Source organism: Bufo bufo, chromosome 3 (genome assembly GCF_905171765.1).
Source record: "Bufo bufo chromosome 3, aBufBuf1.1, whole genome shotgun sequence".
Taxonomy (NCBI): domain Eukaryota; kingdom Metazoa; phylum Chordata; class Amphibia; order Anura; family Bufonidae; genus Bufo; species Bufo bufo.
In genome coordinates this window covers 120,744,027-120,759,433 of record NC_053391.1, presented here as the reverse complement: position 1 = coordinate 120,759,433, position 15,407 = coordinate 120,744,027, and the positions used below count along the sequence as shown (strand labels likewise).

Genomic DNA, 15,407 nt, shown 5'->3' with positions numbered 1-15,407 from the left:
TCTCCATATCTGACCATTAAACCTCTTCTAGTGGGAAATGTATAATTTGTGTATGCCAGAACTTGCAAGTACCCTTTTGCACAAAAAAAGCGCTCAACTTTTTGCTGTTTTATGCCACCCTTACCACTTTTAAAAAGTGAGTGGGGCAGTGGTGTGGTTAGCTATGTTAATTAGCAAACGCTACCCGTATGGGAGTGGATTAAAAAAATTGGAATTACAATCGTAGACAAAAGTCTTAGGTTTAAAAAGGCAAATTGATCAAACCACATGCTCCATTTGATAAATTTGCTGCAAAGTAGGCCAACACACTCAAGCAAGAATAACTTAAAAAATACCCACCATGATAAATTCCCCTATGTTTTCTTTCAAAAAAGTGTTTGGCGACACTTGTCCCGCCAAACCTTTTCTTTATTTCTCCTCACTCCTCCGTCTGTTTCTTTTTGCTACAAATATACAATCCACTGACAGTGTTTGTTCAACTTGATTTTAATGAAACATTGTCTGACCAATGCAAGCTTTGTCAACAAGGGCAATTTTAGCATATACAGTAGATTACTATTGTTCTGCTACACTAATATCCCTGCTGCATTTGCAGTTGTGCTACAGTATGTCACTTACTCAGCTACACCATCCTTTGGCATCATATTCTCAAGTCTGCTGCATCTGCCCTTCTGCCCTGCTGAATCAGCTCATCTTGTTCATGCTGCAAAAGACCTGCTCTTCCAGACCCAAGGCTTAGCGGATTCAACTCATCAGGTGAGAACTTGACATTTAACCAAAAGGAGTATGACTGCAGAAAGTTTAAAGCGTACCCGAGTTTTCAAAACAAGTTCGCATAATGGCTGTGCTTCTTTGTACAATCATAACTGTGAAGGAATAGGTGCTTTTTGGGGCTTACCTAATGTCTTTTTCTTTTCAGCCATACTATTCCCTGTTTCAGCTGCACAGCTAGATGCATTTTACTCAGAAGCCAGGCACATCTCCCTTCTGTGAAATCTGCCAGCGCTGTACTGCTGTGACATCCTTTCCCTTACTTCCCACAATGTTTGCCTGCAACTCCAGAGCTCAAAAAACAGATAAGAAGTGAAAGATCATACTTACAGAAAGGCATGACACTCCATTGAATTCAGAAGCAGTGTAGAAGCAGTTTTTATCAGCTAGCCATTTCCTATCTGCCGTTCTCTCAGTCTCTGTTACCAGGGCAGGCAGAGGACTGCACATTAGGAGGAAGTGAGACCCCTAGTGGCAATTTTACAGCTTTTTTTTTCTTTTCAGATGGATATAGGCATTTTTTTTAAATGAAGAGATCAACAAATTTGCTAGTTACATCGTTCTCATTCTTGTATAGATATGGGCAAGGCCAGTATGGCTTCATCCTTTTTTGCCATCTGAGTTTGCGGTTTTTGACTGATGATTGACAATGGGTTTAATACTACATTTCTATTAATATTAACATTATTCTATTTAGAATTAAATTTAGCATTCTTCTTACTGGTTTAGCTACATTTTACCAAACGGTTTGTTCCTATACAGTAAATTCCTACCCTGTTTCAGTAAATTGCCATCTGTCTATTCATTCTCAGATGTTACAAGCTACTTCCTCATAAGCCCACTGCCCAGATCTCTTCCAATGTGTGTACTTCCGTCCAGAACAACAATGTCTATTGTATATATGGGTTGCTTTAGGCTTATTCTGTCCAAACTCAATGAAGTGTGAAGATGTCATTGTGAACATGTTTGTGCATAATGGTCATGCAAGCATCAGTTTAGAACCTCAGTTTCCAACAATAAACCTACAGATTGTTGTAGACAAGCTGCTCTCTGACTTGTGTATGACCTCATACAAGATGCCCCTTGGCAGCACGTGATAAAATGTGGCACTCGAATCAGGGACACTAGCAGATAGGGGTCAACTGAAATATATTTTTAGGAGGTATAAAAAGTGTAGTGGAACTTACTATGGGTGGAACATTTGCCAAAGAGTTTCTTTTGACATAGGTTTGACAGACTTACATTAGAATGTATCACATTTTTTACATGCTTTATAGGTTTTGTCCCACATCAACAACCTATTTGTGGCATATGTCCATAATAAGTCATATAGACATTACACTGCGTGCAGAATTATTAGGCAAATGAGTATTTTGACCACATCATCCTCTTTATGCATGTTGTCTTACTCCAAGCTGTATAGGCTCGAAAGCCTACTACCAATTAAGCATATTAGGTGATGTGCATCTCTGTAATGAGAAGGGGTGTGGTCTAATGACATCAACACCCTATATTAGGTGTGCATAATTAGTAGGCAACTTCCTTTCCTTTGGCAAAATGGGTCAAAAGAAGGACTTGACAGGCTCAGAAAAGTCAAAAATAGTGAGATATCTTGCAGAGGGATGCAGCACTCTTAAAATTGCAAAGCTTCTGAAGCGTGATCATCGAACAATCAAGCGTTTCATTCAAAATAGTCAACAGGGTCGCAAGAAGCGTGTGGAAAAACCAAGGCGCAAAATAACTGCCCATGAACTGAGAAAAGTCAAGCGTGCAGCTGCCAAGATGCCACTTGCCACCAGTTTGGCCATATTTCAGAGCTGCAACATCACTGGAGTGCCCAAAAGCACAAAGTGTGCAATACTCAGAGACATGGCCAAGGTAAGAAAGGCTGAAAGACGACCACCACTGAACAAGACACACAAGCTGAAACGTCAAGACTGATTTTTCTAAGGTTTTATGGACTGATGAAATGAGAGTGAGTCTTGATGGGCCAGATGGATGGGCCCGTGGCTGGATTGGTAAAGGGCAGAGAGCTCCAGTCCGACTCAGACGCCAGCAAGGTGTAGGTGGAGTACTGGTTTGGGCTGGTATCATCAAAGATGAGCTTGTGGGGCCTTTTCGGGTTGAGGATGGAGTCAAGCTCAACTCCTAGTCCTACTGCCAGTTTCTGGAAGACACCTTCTTCAAGCAGTGGTACAGGAAGAAGTCTGCATCCTTCAAGAAAAACATGATTTTCATGCAGGACAATGCTCCATCACACGCGTCCAAGTACTCCACAGCGTGGCTGGCAAGAAAGGGTATAAAAGAAGAAAATCTAATGACATGGCCTCCTTGTTCACCTGATCTGAACCCCATTGAGAACCTGTGGTCCATCATCAAATGTGAGATTTACAAGGAGGGAAAACAGTACACCTCTCTGAACAGTGTCTGGGAGGCTGTGGTTGCTGCTGCACGCAATGTTGATGGTGAACAGATCAAAACACTGACAGAATCCATGGATGGCAGGCTTTTGAGTGTCCTTGCAAAGAAAGGTGGCTATATTGGTCACTGATTTGTTTTTGTTTTGTTTTTGAATGTCAGAAATGTATATTTGTGAATGTTGAGATGTTATATTGGTTTCACTGGTAAAAATAAATAATTGAAATGGGTATATATTCGTTTTTTGTTAAGTTGCCTAATAATCATGCACAGTAATAGTCACCTGCACACACAGATATCCCCCTAAAATAGCTAAAACTAAAAACAAACTAAAAACTACTTCCAAAAATATTCAGCTTTGATATTAATGAGTTTTTTGGGTTCATTGAGAACATGGTTGTTGTTCAATAATAAAATTAATCCTCAAAAATACAACTTGCCTAATAATTCTGCGCTCCCTGTATAGAAGGATTTTTGTCTATGAGCCAGAGCTGCTAATAAGCAGTAGACACAGTCTATCCTTGAATTACAAATAGTAGCAAACTCAAGAGATAGCAACTAAGTTAAAAAAACAACTAATTTCACAGTTCCGGAAGTAAAAAAGTTGTGTGAAATTTTTCTATCAGTTCTTAGTTTGGAAAAGCAACATTTTCTTTGCAATGTTCTGCAATGTTCATAAGCCAAGGTTTTTATGCATCCACATGTGTTTTATGAAAACAGCCAGAATTTTACGCCAATTGTGGTGCAATTTCGGTGCAAAACAATACATATTAGGCCACGTCCCCTTTATGAGAATTCCACCCCTCTCCACTAAATACCACCCACTTTTCAAAAAAGTCAGAAAAAGTTTGGTAAAACCCTACTTGCACCAAAATACACCAGTTTGCACCACTTTTGAAGACAGTTTCTAGGTGGCTGACAAATTAGTAAATCTGGGATATGCACACTACTCTCTCCCCTCATTCTAGGGATCAGTGGGGTCCATGGAGAGTACTTCCGTGGAGAGAGGAGAGAGGAGCCTGTCCATCCACCTGATCCCAGCACCCCCAGCACCTCCAGCACCCCCACGTGAGCCACTCACAGTTTGCAGGGAAAGGTTAAATTAGGCAGGTATAGTTTTAGGAAAAAAAAAAAAGTTATATTTTTGGGATTTACCCTGAACGGGTGTATGGGGTCGACAGCACACTCAGCTGTGCGACACTAGACCCCCCAGGGGTGCTGCAGCTTGCCCCCCTCCCCACACACACATTTTTCGGGGGCGCAAGCGCTTTTTTTTTTTTTGTGTGTGCATGTGCTGACTGTGGCCAGCACTCTTAGCATCCGGCCACTGTTAGCGCATCGCCCACCCTACCGCTGATCAGCTTCGGACTGCTGATCAGCGAGTTTGAATCATTTTTATTATTTTTTTTTTCAAATTTTTGAGGCTCTAATTTGACATTTTTATTTTTCTGTTAGGTTTAGGGTGGGTTAGGGTAGTGAACGTGAACACCCGTCCCCCCCCCCCATACACACACACACTCACTAAATAAAGTTTTACACACACACTCCCATATGGCCCGCCAGCAGTTCTCGACCGAGGAGGCATACGCCCTGCTTGCTTCCGACTCAGAGAGCCCCAGTAAGGACGAGGATGACCCCACTTTCCTCTTGTCATCCGCATCCTCCTCATCATCTAGTGATGATGATGAGCCCCCAAGGCGGCGGAGACGCCACCAGGCAGAGCAAGGGGACCCCCATACCAGGGACCCTGTGGCCCACACTAGTTTGAGCCGCCCAGGGGCTCGTACTAGTTTTCAGGCCCACCAGATAAGTCCACCTGAGCCCCCTACCGGTGAACTTGTCTTGGAGATTTTGAGCCCATGATTCCTGACTTTGTTGGCCAACCAGGAATCCAGATTCCCACAGTGGGCTTCACTGAATATTACTTTTTTCGTTTTTTTTACAGTGACCACTTTGTGAATCTGATGGTGGAGCAAACAAACTTGTTCGCCCAACAGTTCATTGCTCAACACTCGGGCTCCTTTTTGGCTAGGTCCGGTGGCTGGACTCCGGTCAGTGCAGCCGAGATGAGGACGTTTTTGGGCCTCGTGCTGCACATGGGCCTAGTCAAAAAACCCAGTGTCAGGAAGAATTCGAGTGGGGACGTACTCTACCAGACCCCACTGTACTGTATGGCCATGACACGTTCCCGTTTTGAGGCCATTCGGAAATGCCTGCATTATGCAGATGATGCATAAGTTTAATAGCAAGCGATCAAAAAGTCATATGCACCCCAAAATAGTGCCAATAAAACCGTCCTCTCATCCTGCAAAATATTAGCCCCTACCTAAGACAATCGGCTAAAAACTATTAAAAAAAACTGACTCTCAGACTATGGAGATACAAAATAGTTTTTTTTGGTTTTTGTTTAGTGTAATACCTAAATAAATTTTAAAAAGTAGACATATTAGGTATTGCCATGTCCGTAAGAATCTGCTCTATAAAAATAACACATGACCTAACCCCTCAAATGAACTAAGTAAAAAAAAAAAAAACGGTGCCAAAACAGCAATTTTTTGACAAATTTTCCATTTTTATCAATTTATCAACAAAGCAAGGGTTAACAGTGAAACAAAACTTTATATTTATTGCCCTGATTCTGTAGTTTTCAGAAACACCCCATATGTGGTCGTAAAATGCTGTATGGCCAAACGGCCGGGCGCACAAGGAAAGGAGCGCCATATGGTTTTTGGAAGGCAGATTTTGCTGGACTGGTTTTTTGACACCATGTCTCATTTGAAGCCCCCTGATGCTCCCCTAGAGTAGAAACTCCATAAAAGTGACCCCAACTAAGAAACTACACCCTCAAGGTACTCAAAACTAATTTTATAAACTTTGCTAACCCTTTAGGTGTTCCACAAGAGTTATTGGCAAATGGAGATGAAATTTCAGAAAATGTACCATTAAAATAGTCCCAACAAAACTGCCACCTTATCCCGTAGTTTCCAAAATGGGGTCACTTTTTTTGAGTTTCTGCTCTAGGGGTGCATCAGCGGGGCTTCAAATGGGACATGGTGTAAATAAACCAGTCCAGCAAAATATGCCTTCCAGAAACAATATAGTGTTCCTTTCCTTCTGCGCCCTGCCATGTGCCCGTACAGTAGTTTACGATCACATATGGGGTGTTTCTATAAACTACAGAATCAGGGCAATAAATATTGAGTTTCAGTTGGCTGTTAACCCTTGCTTTGTTACTGGAAAAAATTGATTAAAATTGAAAATATGTAAAAAAAATTGGAATCCTGAAATTTCATCTCCATTTGCCAATAACTCTTGTGGAACACCTAAAGGGTTAACAAAGTTTGTAAAATCTGTTTTGAATACCTTGAGGGGTGTAGTTTTTTAGATGGGGTCACTTTTATGGAGTTTCTACTCTAGGGGTGCATCAGAGGGGCTTCAAATGGGACATGGTGTAAATAAACCAGTCCAGCAAAATCTGCCTTTTCAGAAACCATATGGTGTTCCTTTCCTTCTGCACCCTGCCGTGTGCCCGTACAGTAGTTTGCGACCACATATGGGGTGTTTCTGTAAACTACAGAATCAGGGCAATAAATATTGAGTTTTGTTTGGCTGTTACTGGAAAAAATGGATTAAAATGGAAAATTGTCCCAAAAATTTTAATTCTGAAATTTCATCTCCATTTGCCAATAACTCTTGTGGAACACCTAAAGGGTTAACAAAGTTTGTAAAATCAGTTTTGAATACCTTAAGGGGTGTCGTTTTCAAAATTGGGTCATTTTTTGGAGTTTCTACTCTAGGGGTGCATCAGGGGGGCTTCAAATGGGACATGATGTAAATAAACCAGTCCAGCAAAATCTGCCTTCCAGAAACCATATGGTGTTCCTTTCCTTCTGCACCCTGCCGTGTGCCCGTACAGTAGTTTACGACCACATATGGGGTGTTTCTATAAACTACAGAATCAGGGCAATAAATATTAAGTTTTGTTTGGCTGTTAACCCTTGCTTTGTTACTGAAAAAAATGGATTACAATTGAAAATATGTAAAAAAATTGAAATCCTGAAATTTCATCTCCATTTGCCAATAACTCTTGTGGAACACCTAAAGGGTTAACAAAGTTAGTAAAACGGTTTTGAATACCTTGAGGGGTGTAGTTTCCAAAATGGGGTCATTTTCGTGTGGTTTCTGTGGCAAAACTAACCTCGCCACTGGGTTTTGAAGGGGCCTGGTTGCCAGCCTCTTGCCCCAGGATTATGGGCCCTCTCATCAGCCCATGCTAAACTAAAACCCCATGGCGATTTGACTGTGTTTGTGGCATCTGAGCGCTGTTTGGATATTTTGAGCGCTCAGATCCAAGCCATCTGGGGATATGTTAAATGTCTATGTTACTGTAATGGCTGGGACATTGTATATTTAAATAGTGATGTCTGTCCTATTGTCCCCACGTGTGTATTGGCGATTTCCTTTTGTCCTGAGAGATAATTGAATTACTCCTTGGTTGTCTCCAGGACAGAAGACATTGTGTTTTCTCCTGCCTGTGATAATTACATCAACCCATTGTGTAAGGTAATTGTATCACAGGCAGAGGGGAGGATTTTGTGTGGGAGTGTTTTACTGTATTGTATGTGTTTATTGGTTGTTTTTACAAAACCCTGTGGGTGGTACTAGTGTGTAACAATGTTATATAAGATCAATAAACGCACAGCTCTGGGTGACCACTGCTTGACCCTCAACACGGAGCCTCGTCTCGTTCTTGGGGGGATTCACTGTATGCTGTTAGAGACTGATTGCTAGGAGTGTAAGCCACTTGGGTGTCCAGACTTCAGGACATTTTCTATGAGAGGGAGGCTAGGGAGGATTGGGATGACCCCCATGAGGTAGAGAAAGACCTGGCTCACCTAGCAACCTTGGAGTGGGAACTGGAGCAGGACTACCGAGATCTCTTCCACTCCATTGGGAAGGCTCAGCAGGACAGCAAGAAGTCAGACCCAGTTCCAGAGCCCTTCAGCTGGGAGGATATTGTGGATGTTTACTGGGAAGAACCCCAGGTGGCCGGTGGAGACAGGACCGAGGTCTCTCCACTGCTCCTGCAGGGAATTGGGAGCCCAGTCTCCATTCCCCAGTGGCAGGCTGAGTTACAGGGGGCAGAGACAGTCGGTCCTGTCCCCCAGCGGCAGTGTGATTTACAGGGAATTGGGAGCCCAGTCTCCATTCCCCAGCGGCAGGCTGAGTTACAGGGGGCAGAGACAGTCGGTCCTGTCCCCCAGCGGCAATGGGAGTTATTGGGAATTGGGAGCCCAGTCTCCATTCCCCAGTGGCAGGCTGAGTTACAGGGAAAAGAGACAGTCGGTCCTGTCCCCCAGCGGCAGAGTGTCCTACAGGGAATAGAGAGCCCAGTCTCCTTTCCCCAGCAACAGGACACTGTATTGGGAGCGGAGACAGTCGGTCTCCCTCCCAGAGGCTGGAAGTATGTATGGGAGAGGAGCATGTTACCCCCTCTCCCTATTGGAAGTGTGAATTGCAGGGAATTGGGAGCCCAGTCTCCATTCCCCAGCGGCTGGCTGAGTTACAGGGAATTGGGAGCCCAGTCTCCATTCCCCAGCGGCCGTGTGATTTATTGGGAATTGAGAGCCCAGTTTCTATTCCCCAGCGGCATGCTGAGTTACAGGGGGCAGAGACAGTCGGTCCTGTCCCCCAGCAGCAGATTGAGTTGTTGGGAATTGGGAGCCCAGTCTCCATCCAACAGCAACAGAAGGATTTGTTGGGAATTGGAAGCCTAGTCTCCATTCCCCAGCGGCAGCTTTACGCACCAGGGGGAGACAGTAAGCCCCACAACAGTGCAGATGGGACCATGGTCTCTGCACTCACAGCACAGGGGGTAGGGACAGTCGGTCCTGTCCACCAGCAACAGGGCTGTTTAGCCAAAGGGGAGACAGTCGGTCTCCACCCACAGCAGCATGGTGGTCTATCTAAAGGGGAGACAGTCGGTCTCCCCCTCCAACAACCAGGCTCCAACCAGGCTACTTCCTTGGTAGCGCTGGCACCATGGCAGAGTACCGCTGGTCTCTGCCCACTCAGCAACCCACCAAGGTAGTCTACCAGTCCCCCACACAGCCGTGGTGAGGCACCTGGACATGGACAAGTTTATCCCTTGCTCAAGTGTAGTAACCATTTATTGTGGGTGGGCTGTACTGCTGTTTCTATTTTGTGGGTGGGCAGAAGGTCAGATACCCTGTTAGTCTCTTTGGAAAAGGGGAGATGTGTGGCAAAACTAACCTTGCCACTGGGTTTTGGTTTTGGAGAGCCTCTTGCCCCAGGATTATGGGCCCTCTCATCAGCCCATGCTAAACTAAAACCCCATGGCGATTTGACTGTGTTTGTGGCATCTGAGCGCTGTTTGGATATTTTGAGCGCTCAGATCCAAGCCATGTGGGGATATGTTAAATGCCTATGTTACTGTAATGGTTGGGACATTGTATATTTAAATAGTGATGTCTGTCCTATTGTCCCCACGTGTGTATTGGCGATTTCCTTTTGTCCTGAGAGATAATTGAATTACTCCTCGGTTGTCTCCAGGACAGAAGACATTGTGTATTCTCCTGCCTGTGATAATTAAATCAACCCATTGTGTAAGGTAATTGTATCACAGGCAGGGAGGATTTTGTGTGGGAGTGTTTTACTGTATTGTATGTGTTTATTGGTTGTTTTAAAAAAAAACTGTGGGTGGTACTAGTGTGTAACAATGTTATATAAGATCAATAAACACACAGCTCTGGGTGACCACTGCTTGACCCTCAACACGGAGCCTCGTCTCGTTCTTGGGGGGATTCACTGTATGCTGTTAGAGACTGATTGCTAGGAGTGTAAGCCGCTTGGGTGCGTTTCCTATTCGTCTGCTAGCAGCTATTCGTGAGGTTCCGTTCGGAGTTTGGAGCATTGCCCTTGTATGCCGTAACAGTTTCTATTATGTAAGCCTCACAAAGTGACTTCAGACCTGAACTGGTCCTTAAAAAGTGGGTTTTGGAAAATTTCTAAAACATTTCAAGATTTGTTTCTAAACTTCTAAGCCTTGTAACGTCCCCAAAAAATAAAATGGCATTCCCTAAATGAATCAAACATGAAGTAGACATATGGGTAATGTAAATTAATAACTATTTTTGGAGGTATTACTATGTATTATAGAAGTAGAGAAATTGAAACTTGGAAATTTGCAAATTTTTCCACATTTTTGGCAAATTTGGTATTTTTTTTATAAATAAAAAAGATATTTTTTTACTTAATTTTACCAGTGTCATGAAGTACAATATGTGATGAAAAAACTATCTCAGAATGGCCGGGATAAGTAAAAACATTTTAAAGCTATTCACACATAAAAATTTCACGCATTTCAAGAATTAATTAATACATTAACTTTATTTAATTTTACATTTATCATACAGGGTAAACTAAAGTTTCAAAAAACATACTCTACACAGACTCATATGAATATACCGGTAATTATTATTAAAAATAATGATTTAAATAACAATATAGGTTCTGATAAAATTCAGATACAATAATAATAGAATAAGTTTAAATATCAAAAGTTAGATCTGGTTTCAAACTATAGAATAGGTTGACAGTTGGACCCCTGGTCCAGCCAGGCAGCTATATCCAACATATACTTCAATAATAACCAAACAGGTGCCAGTTTGGTAGACAGATGTAGAATATATGGAGGTAATAGGCAAGCAGCCAAAACAAGGTTCAGTTTGCCATATAGATATATTGCTACAGTACCTTCATATTTACTATATATTTTATTTAATTTTTTTTATCATTGGCTTCAGCTATTAGACCTTATGAATACAAAAAGGGTGGGTATTACAAATTAGGGGCGTGCCCCTGCACATTCTGACACTATCCAATCAGTGCTGACAGTCAAACTGCGTAGAGACATGCCCTATTGTCAAAGGGAAAGGTACCACCCAGTTGCCAATGTATTAGATGCATACCATATTCATAATTTGCTTACTGACGTATTCATTCTTCTCATAAATCTCATAGAAAGACTTTAGTTAAAAAGGGTAGTGCCAAGTTTTAAACTTAGCCCCTATTTACAGGTTAGGGCATATTATTGGTGGAGGTTCAACTCCTGGGACCTCCACTGATCACGAGCATGTTCGCTGCTGCTCCATTCATTGGCAGACAGTGCCAAGGGCTGTTTTTAACTTTTTAGCAGTCCCATAGGGATGAAATACATACTAAACCCCCGCTCCATTTCTACAAGGAAACAAATTATCCTAGTTTTTGGAATTGATGGTGTCCCAGTGGTTGGATCCTCACACTTATGTATGAAAATTACTAAGTAGTTAAAGGGGTCCTGTAACCTCTCCTGACATGTCTGTTTTAGGAACTACTTGCATCATTCTTGTAATAACAATTATGGAGTATATCTTCTTATAACTCTATAATGTGCCATTCCTATATTATTCCTGCTAGAAGTTATGAATTACTAGCAATTTGCAGTGAAGGTCTCGGTGGGTAGTACCAGTTAGGGAGTGTGTCCCTGCCCATTCTAACACTATCCAATTACTGCTGACAGTCAAACTGGGTAGAGACATGCCCTATCGCCAAGGGTAAAGGTACCACCCAGTTGCCAATATATTCATACATTTCCAGGAGGAAATAACAGAGGAACAGCACAATGTGAAGTTCTAAGAAAAGACGTTCCAGTATTGTTATTTCATTGGCAATGCAAGCATTTACCGAAGCAGACATACAAGGAGAGCTGTTTACTGGTGTAAAGACTGCATCTACTGGCATAAGATATAACATCTATTAAAGCAGATGTCCAGGTTCCGAGCTGACTTGAGCATCGGAGAAGTTCATGCTCCGATGCTCTCCTTTGCCCTGCGCTAAATCGCGCAGGGCAAAGGCATTTTTGGGAGATCCGGTGACATACCGGGGCTTTCCATGGGGCTGCCAGGAAGCCCGGTGACGTCACCGGCACTGATAGGTGGGATTTAGCACTGCCCTAGCCAGTAAAATGGCTAGGGCAGCGTTAAAGCCCGCCCATCATAGCCGGTGACGTCACTGAACACACTACAGGGCGGAAGTTTCTGCCCGGCAGTGTGCTATTAAAAACAAAAGAGACCTTGCCCTGCGCGATTTAGCACAGGGCAAGGGAGCGCATCGGAGCATGAGATGCTCCGATGCTAGCCTCAGGGGGGCTGCCGGGGTGAAAATAAGGGTATGTCTGGGTTCAGCTCTGAACCTGGACAACCCCTTTAAGAGCCTTGCTTGCTTCATTTCATACTATTGGCTTGCATTTAGAAAACTCATTGACATCAGTGGAAAAAAAACCACACAGGTTTAAAAACATGCCTCAGATTTGAGGCAGATTTCACCCACTGCAATGCATTGCAATTTTATTTTGATGCTGCTCATCATGAGCAAGGGTAAAAATGTATTAAGTAATAAGGGATGTTGCAGATATTACTATTGATGACCTAGCCTGAGGATTGGCCACAATATCTAATCGACAGGGGATCTGGCATCTTGTACCCCTGCCGATCAGTTGTTTGCTAGAAGTGTGCTGGAGCTACACCACTCTGTCCTTTGTGCAGTAGGCATACTGTACCTGCTTACTGCACCGCTGATGCCAGAGCTACTCTGAAAAAGCTGATTGGTGGGGGTGCAAGGTTCCTCATTGATCAGATTTTGATGGCCTAGTTCAACAATAGTAAAATCCTGGAATACCCCTTTAAGTACACATTTTGGCTCTTAAAAACCATAAGAGCAAAAAAATAAATAAAAAAATCCTAGAGTGGCAAGAGTTTCCCATCTGTTACAGTGCATAAAAACCTCTACAACAGGGATGACCAACCTGCGATTCCCCAACTGTTGCAAAACTACAACTCCCAGAATGCCTGGATCACCTACAGCTATTAGTGCATGCTGGGAGTTGAAGTTTTGTACAGCTGGAGGGCCACAGATTGAGCATCCCTGCTCTATAATGTTTATACCATAAATACAAAACATTGTAATGTCCTAAACATGAATATAAGTATTAAATTTAGTGTTGCCAAATTGAAAATCGATATATGTACAATGATTGACAACAATTTTCAATTTCATAATGACAAGAGTCATTATCAAGCAGCCGTTCAACCAGTCCACTGGGTTCTGAATGCAAAATCAGACTTTCCAAATCTTCTTTAGCCATGGTGTTATCACAGTTGATGTCCAACATATTGCTGCAGGACATTTACAAAAGAGAATAGTCATGTTTGATTAAGATCCATTGGAAACCAATCATCTGGCGCTGTGGAGGCACATGTCTGGATATTCTGGAATTCTTTAACTTCAATTTTTAGGGAGCAAACAGTATTTATAGAGATACATGCTAATACTGATAAAACAATAAAATAAATAATAAATGTTATATAATTTTTGGTTCTTGCTTTCCACACCATGTACTGTCCATGCAGAAAGTAAATTGTTTTAATCAACCCGGAAGGAATTTTTTTGCTTTCTAAATTTGAATTGGTTCCTCTATACTTGTTCATGATTTAAAACAAGATATGTGGAGGAAAAGTTACAATTTAAATTTTCTGTATTGCGGAACAACTGATTCATGGGTACGATATGATATATCAGGAGATATTATTCCATTCTGGGGCTGCCGTGTCTTATATGTTGCCCCAAATATATCTTCATGATAACGCATTTCACTCTGGAAAAAGGGAGAAGTGTTATGTTTAGATACTTCATTCACTGTGGGGAAATATTGTATACTATACATAATACCATACTGCGAAAAGTTTGCCGCCTTCCCGATATCTTTTATCTTTGCAAATTTGTCACACTTGAATGTTTCAGATTCACAAGCTAATTTTAATATTAACAGAGGCATACACAAAATGCTGTTTTTAAATGATAAATGCTGTTTGGTCCTACATAGCTACTAAATACAACAAAGTGTCACAAACTTTTCACACAACTTTTGATATGATATAGAGACATCAAAAGTTGTGATTGGTTGGGCTCTGAGTGCTAAGACCCCAACCATCCTTGCTTATCACAAGCTCTCTCCTCGCTGCATGAGATGGGCTCCATAGAAGTCTTTGAGCCCATCTTGATTCTGTCCTTGCCAGAGAGAAGACAGAACACAATATGCATAAGTGTTCTTTCACCTCTAGAAAACGGTGAGGGTCTTGGCACTCAACTCTCTATGACATATCAAAAGTTGTGCGACGTGCACGTGACGCTTTAATTCAATAGAATTTTATGTACTGTCTAGTAATGTGAAGCAGCCTAGAAGGTCTCAAAAAACTTATACAGATGTCAAACAAAGTTTGACAATCTGAAAAGGGTTACAAAAACCATTGCTAAGGCTTTGTGCTTCCAGAAAATCAGTGAGAAAATCCACAAATGGAAAAAACGTGGAACAGCGGAAAAGCCTCCCAGGAGTGGCCTACCAAAATTTCACCAAAAGAGATTCGATGACTCATCCAGGAGGTCACAACAGAACCCAGATGAACATAAAAATAACTGGAGGCCTCCCTTGCCTCAGTTAAGGTCAGTGTTCACAATTCCACAATAAGAAAGACACTGGGCAAAAATGGCATCCATGGGAGAGTTGTAAGGCACAAACTACTGCTGACCAAAATGAACACAAAGGCTTGTTTCACAATTGCCAAAAACCATCTAGATGACCCTCAAGACTTTTGGAATAATCTGTGGACTGATGAGTTAAAGGTGTAACTTTTAGGAAGACACATGTCCCATTACACCTGGTGTTAAGATAACACCAGATTCCGCCATAAGAACATCAGAAGCTTTCCTGCGAATAGGACATCAATATTCAAAGCCCGAAGAACCCCTTTAAACTGTTACGTTTGTTTCAATACTGCAATACTTCAAATCACTGATTAATGTGTAATATACCTTTAACTGGGTCAGATATTGTTCCACTTCCTCGTCATTCAAACCCTTCTTTCTTGCAATAATCTGTTTAATTGTTGAAGCGACATCTCTGGCCATCTCAATATGTCCACACACATAGATATGGCCATCTTTTCCAAGTAGAATCCTGAACACTTCATCTTCAAGATTTTTTTCCAGAATGTTCTGGACATATGTCTATGGATAATTGGGGTAATTCATATTAAAAAAAAATTACTGAATGATAGATATGAAATGAAATATTTGCCTTTGAGAGAGTTGGGACATCACCA

General features: G+C 42.0%; 1 protein-coding gene across 1 annotated transcript in view; it reads right to left on the bottom strand.

Annotated features, from left to right (window-relative positions):
* Positions 1-12,347: 12,347 nt before the first annotated feature.
* The window catches only part of NOS2 (nitric oxide synthase 2), a 50,856-nt gene continuing 47,796 nt past the window's right edge, over positions 12,348-15,407 (bottom strand). The window contains exons 26-27 of the mRNA XM_040423516.1: positions 15,118-15,312; positions 12,348-13,903 (exon numbers count right to left, since the gene is read on the bottom strand). Coding sequence (XP_040279450.1) covers positions 13,766-13,903; positions 15,118-15,312 — 333 coding nt within the window. The 3' untranslated portion in view covers positions 12,348-13,765. The remainder of the gene's footprint in view (positions 13,904-15,117; positions 15,313-15,407) is intronic.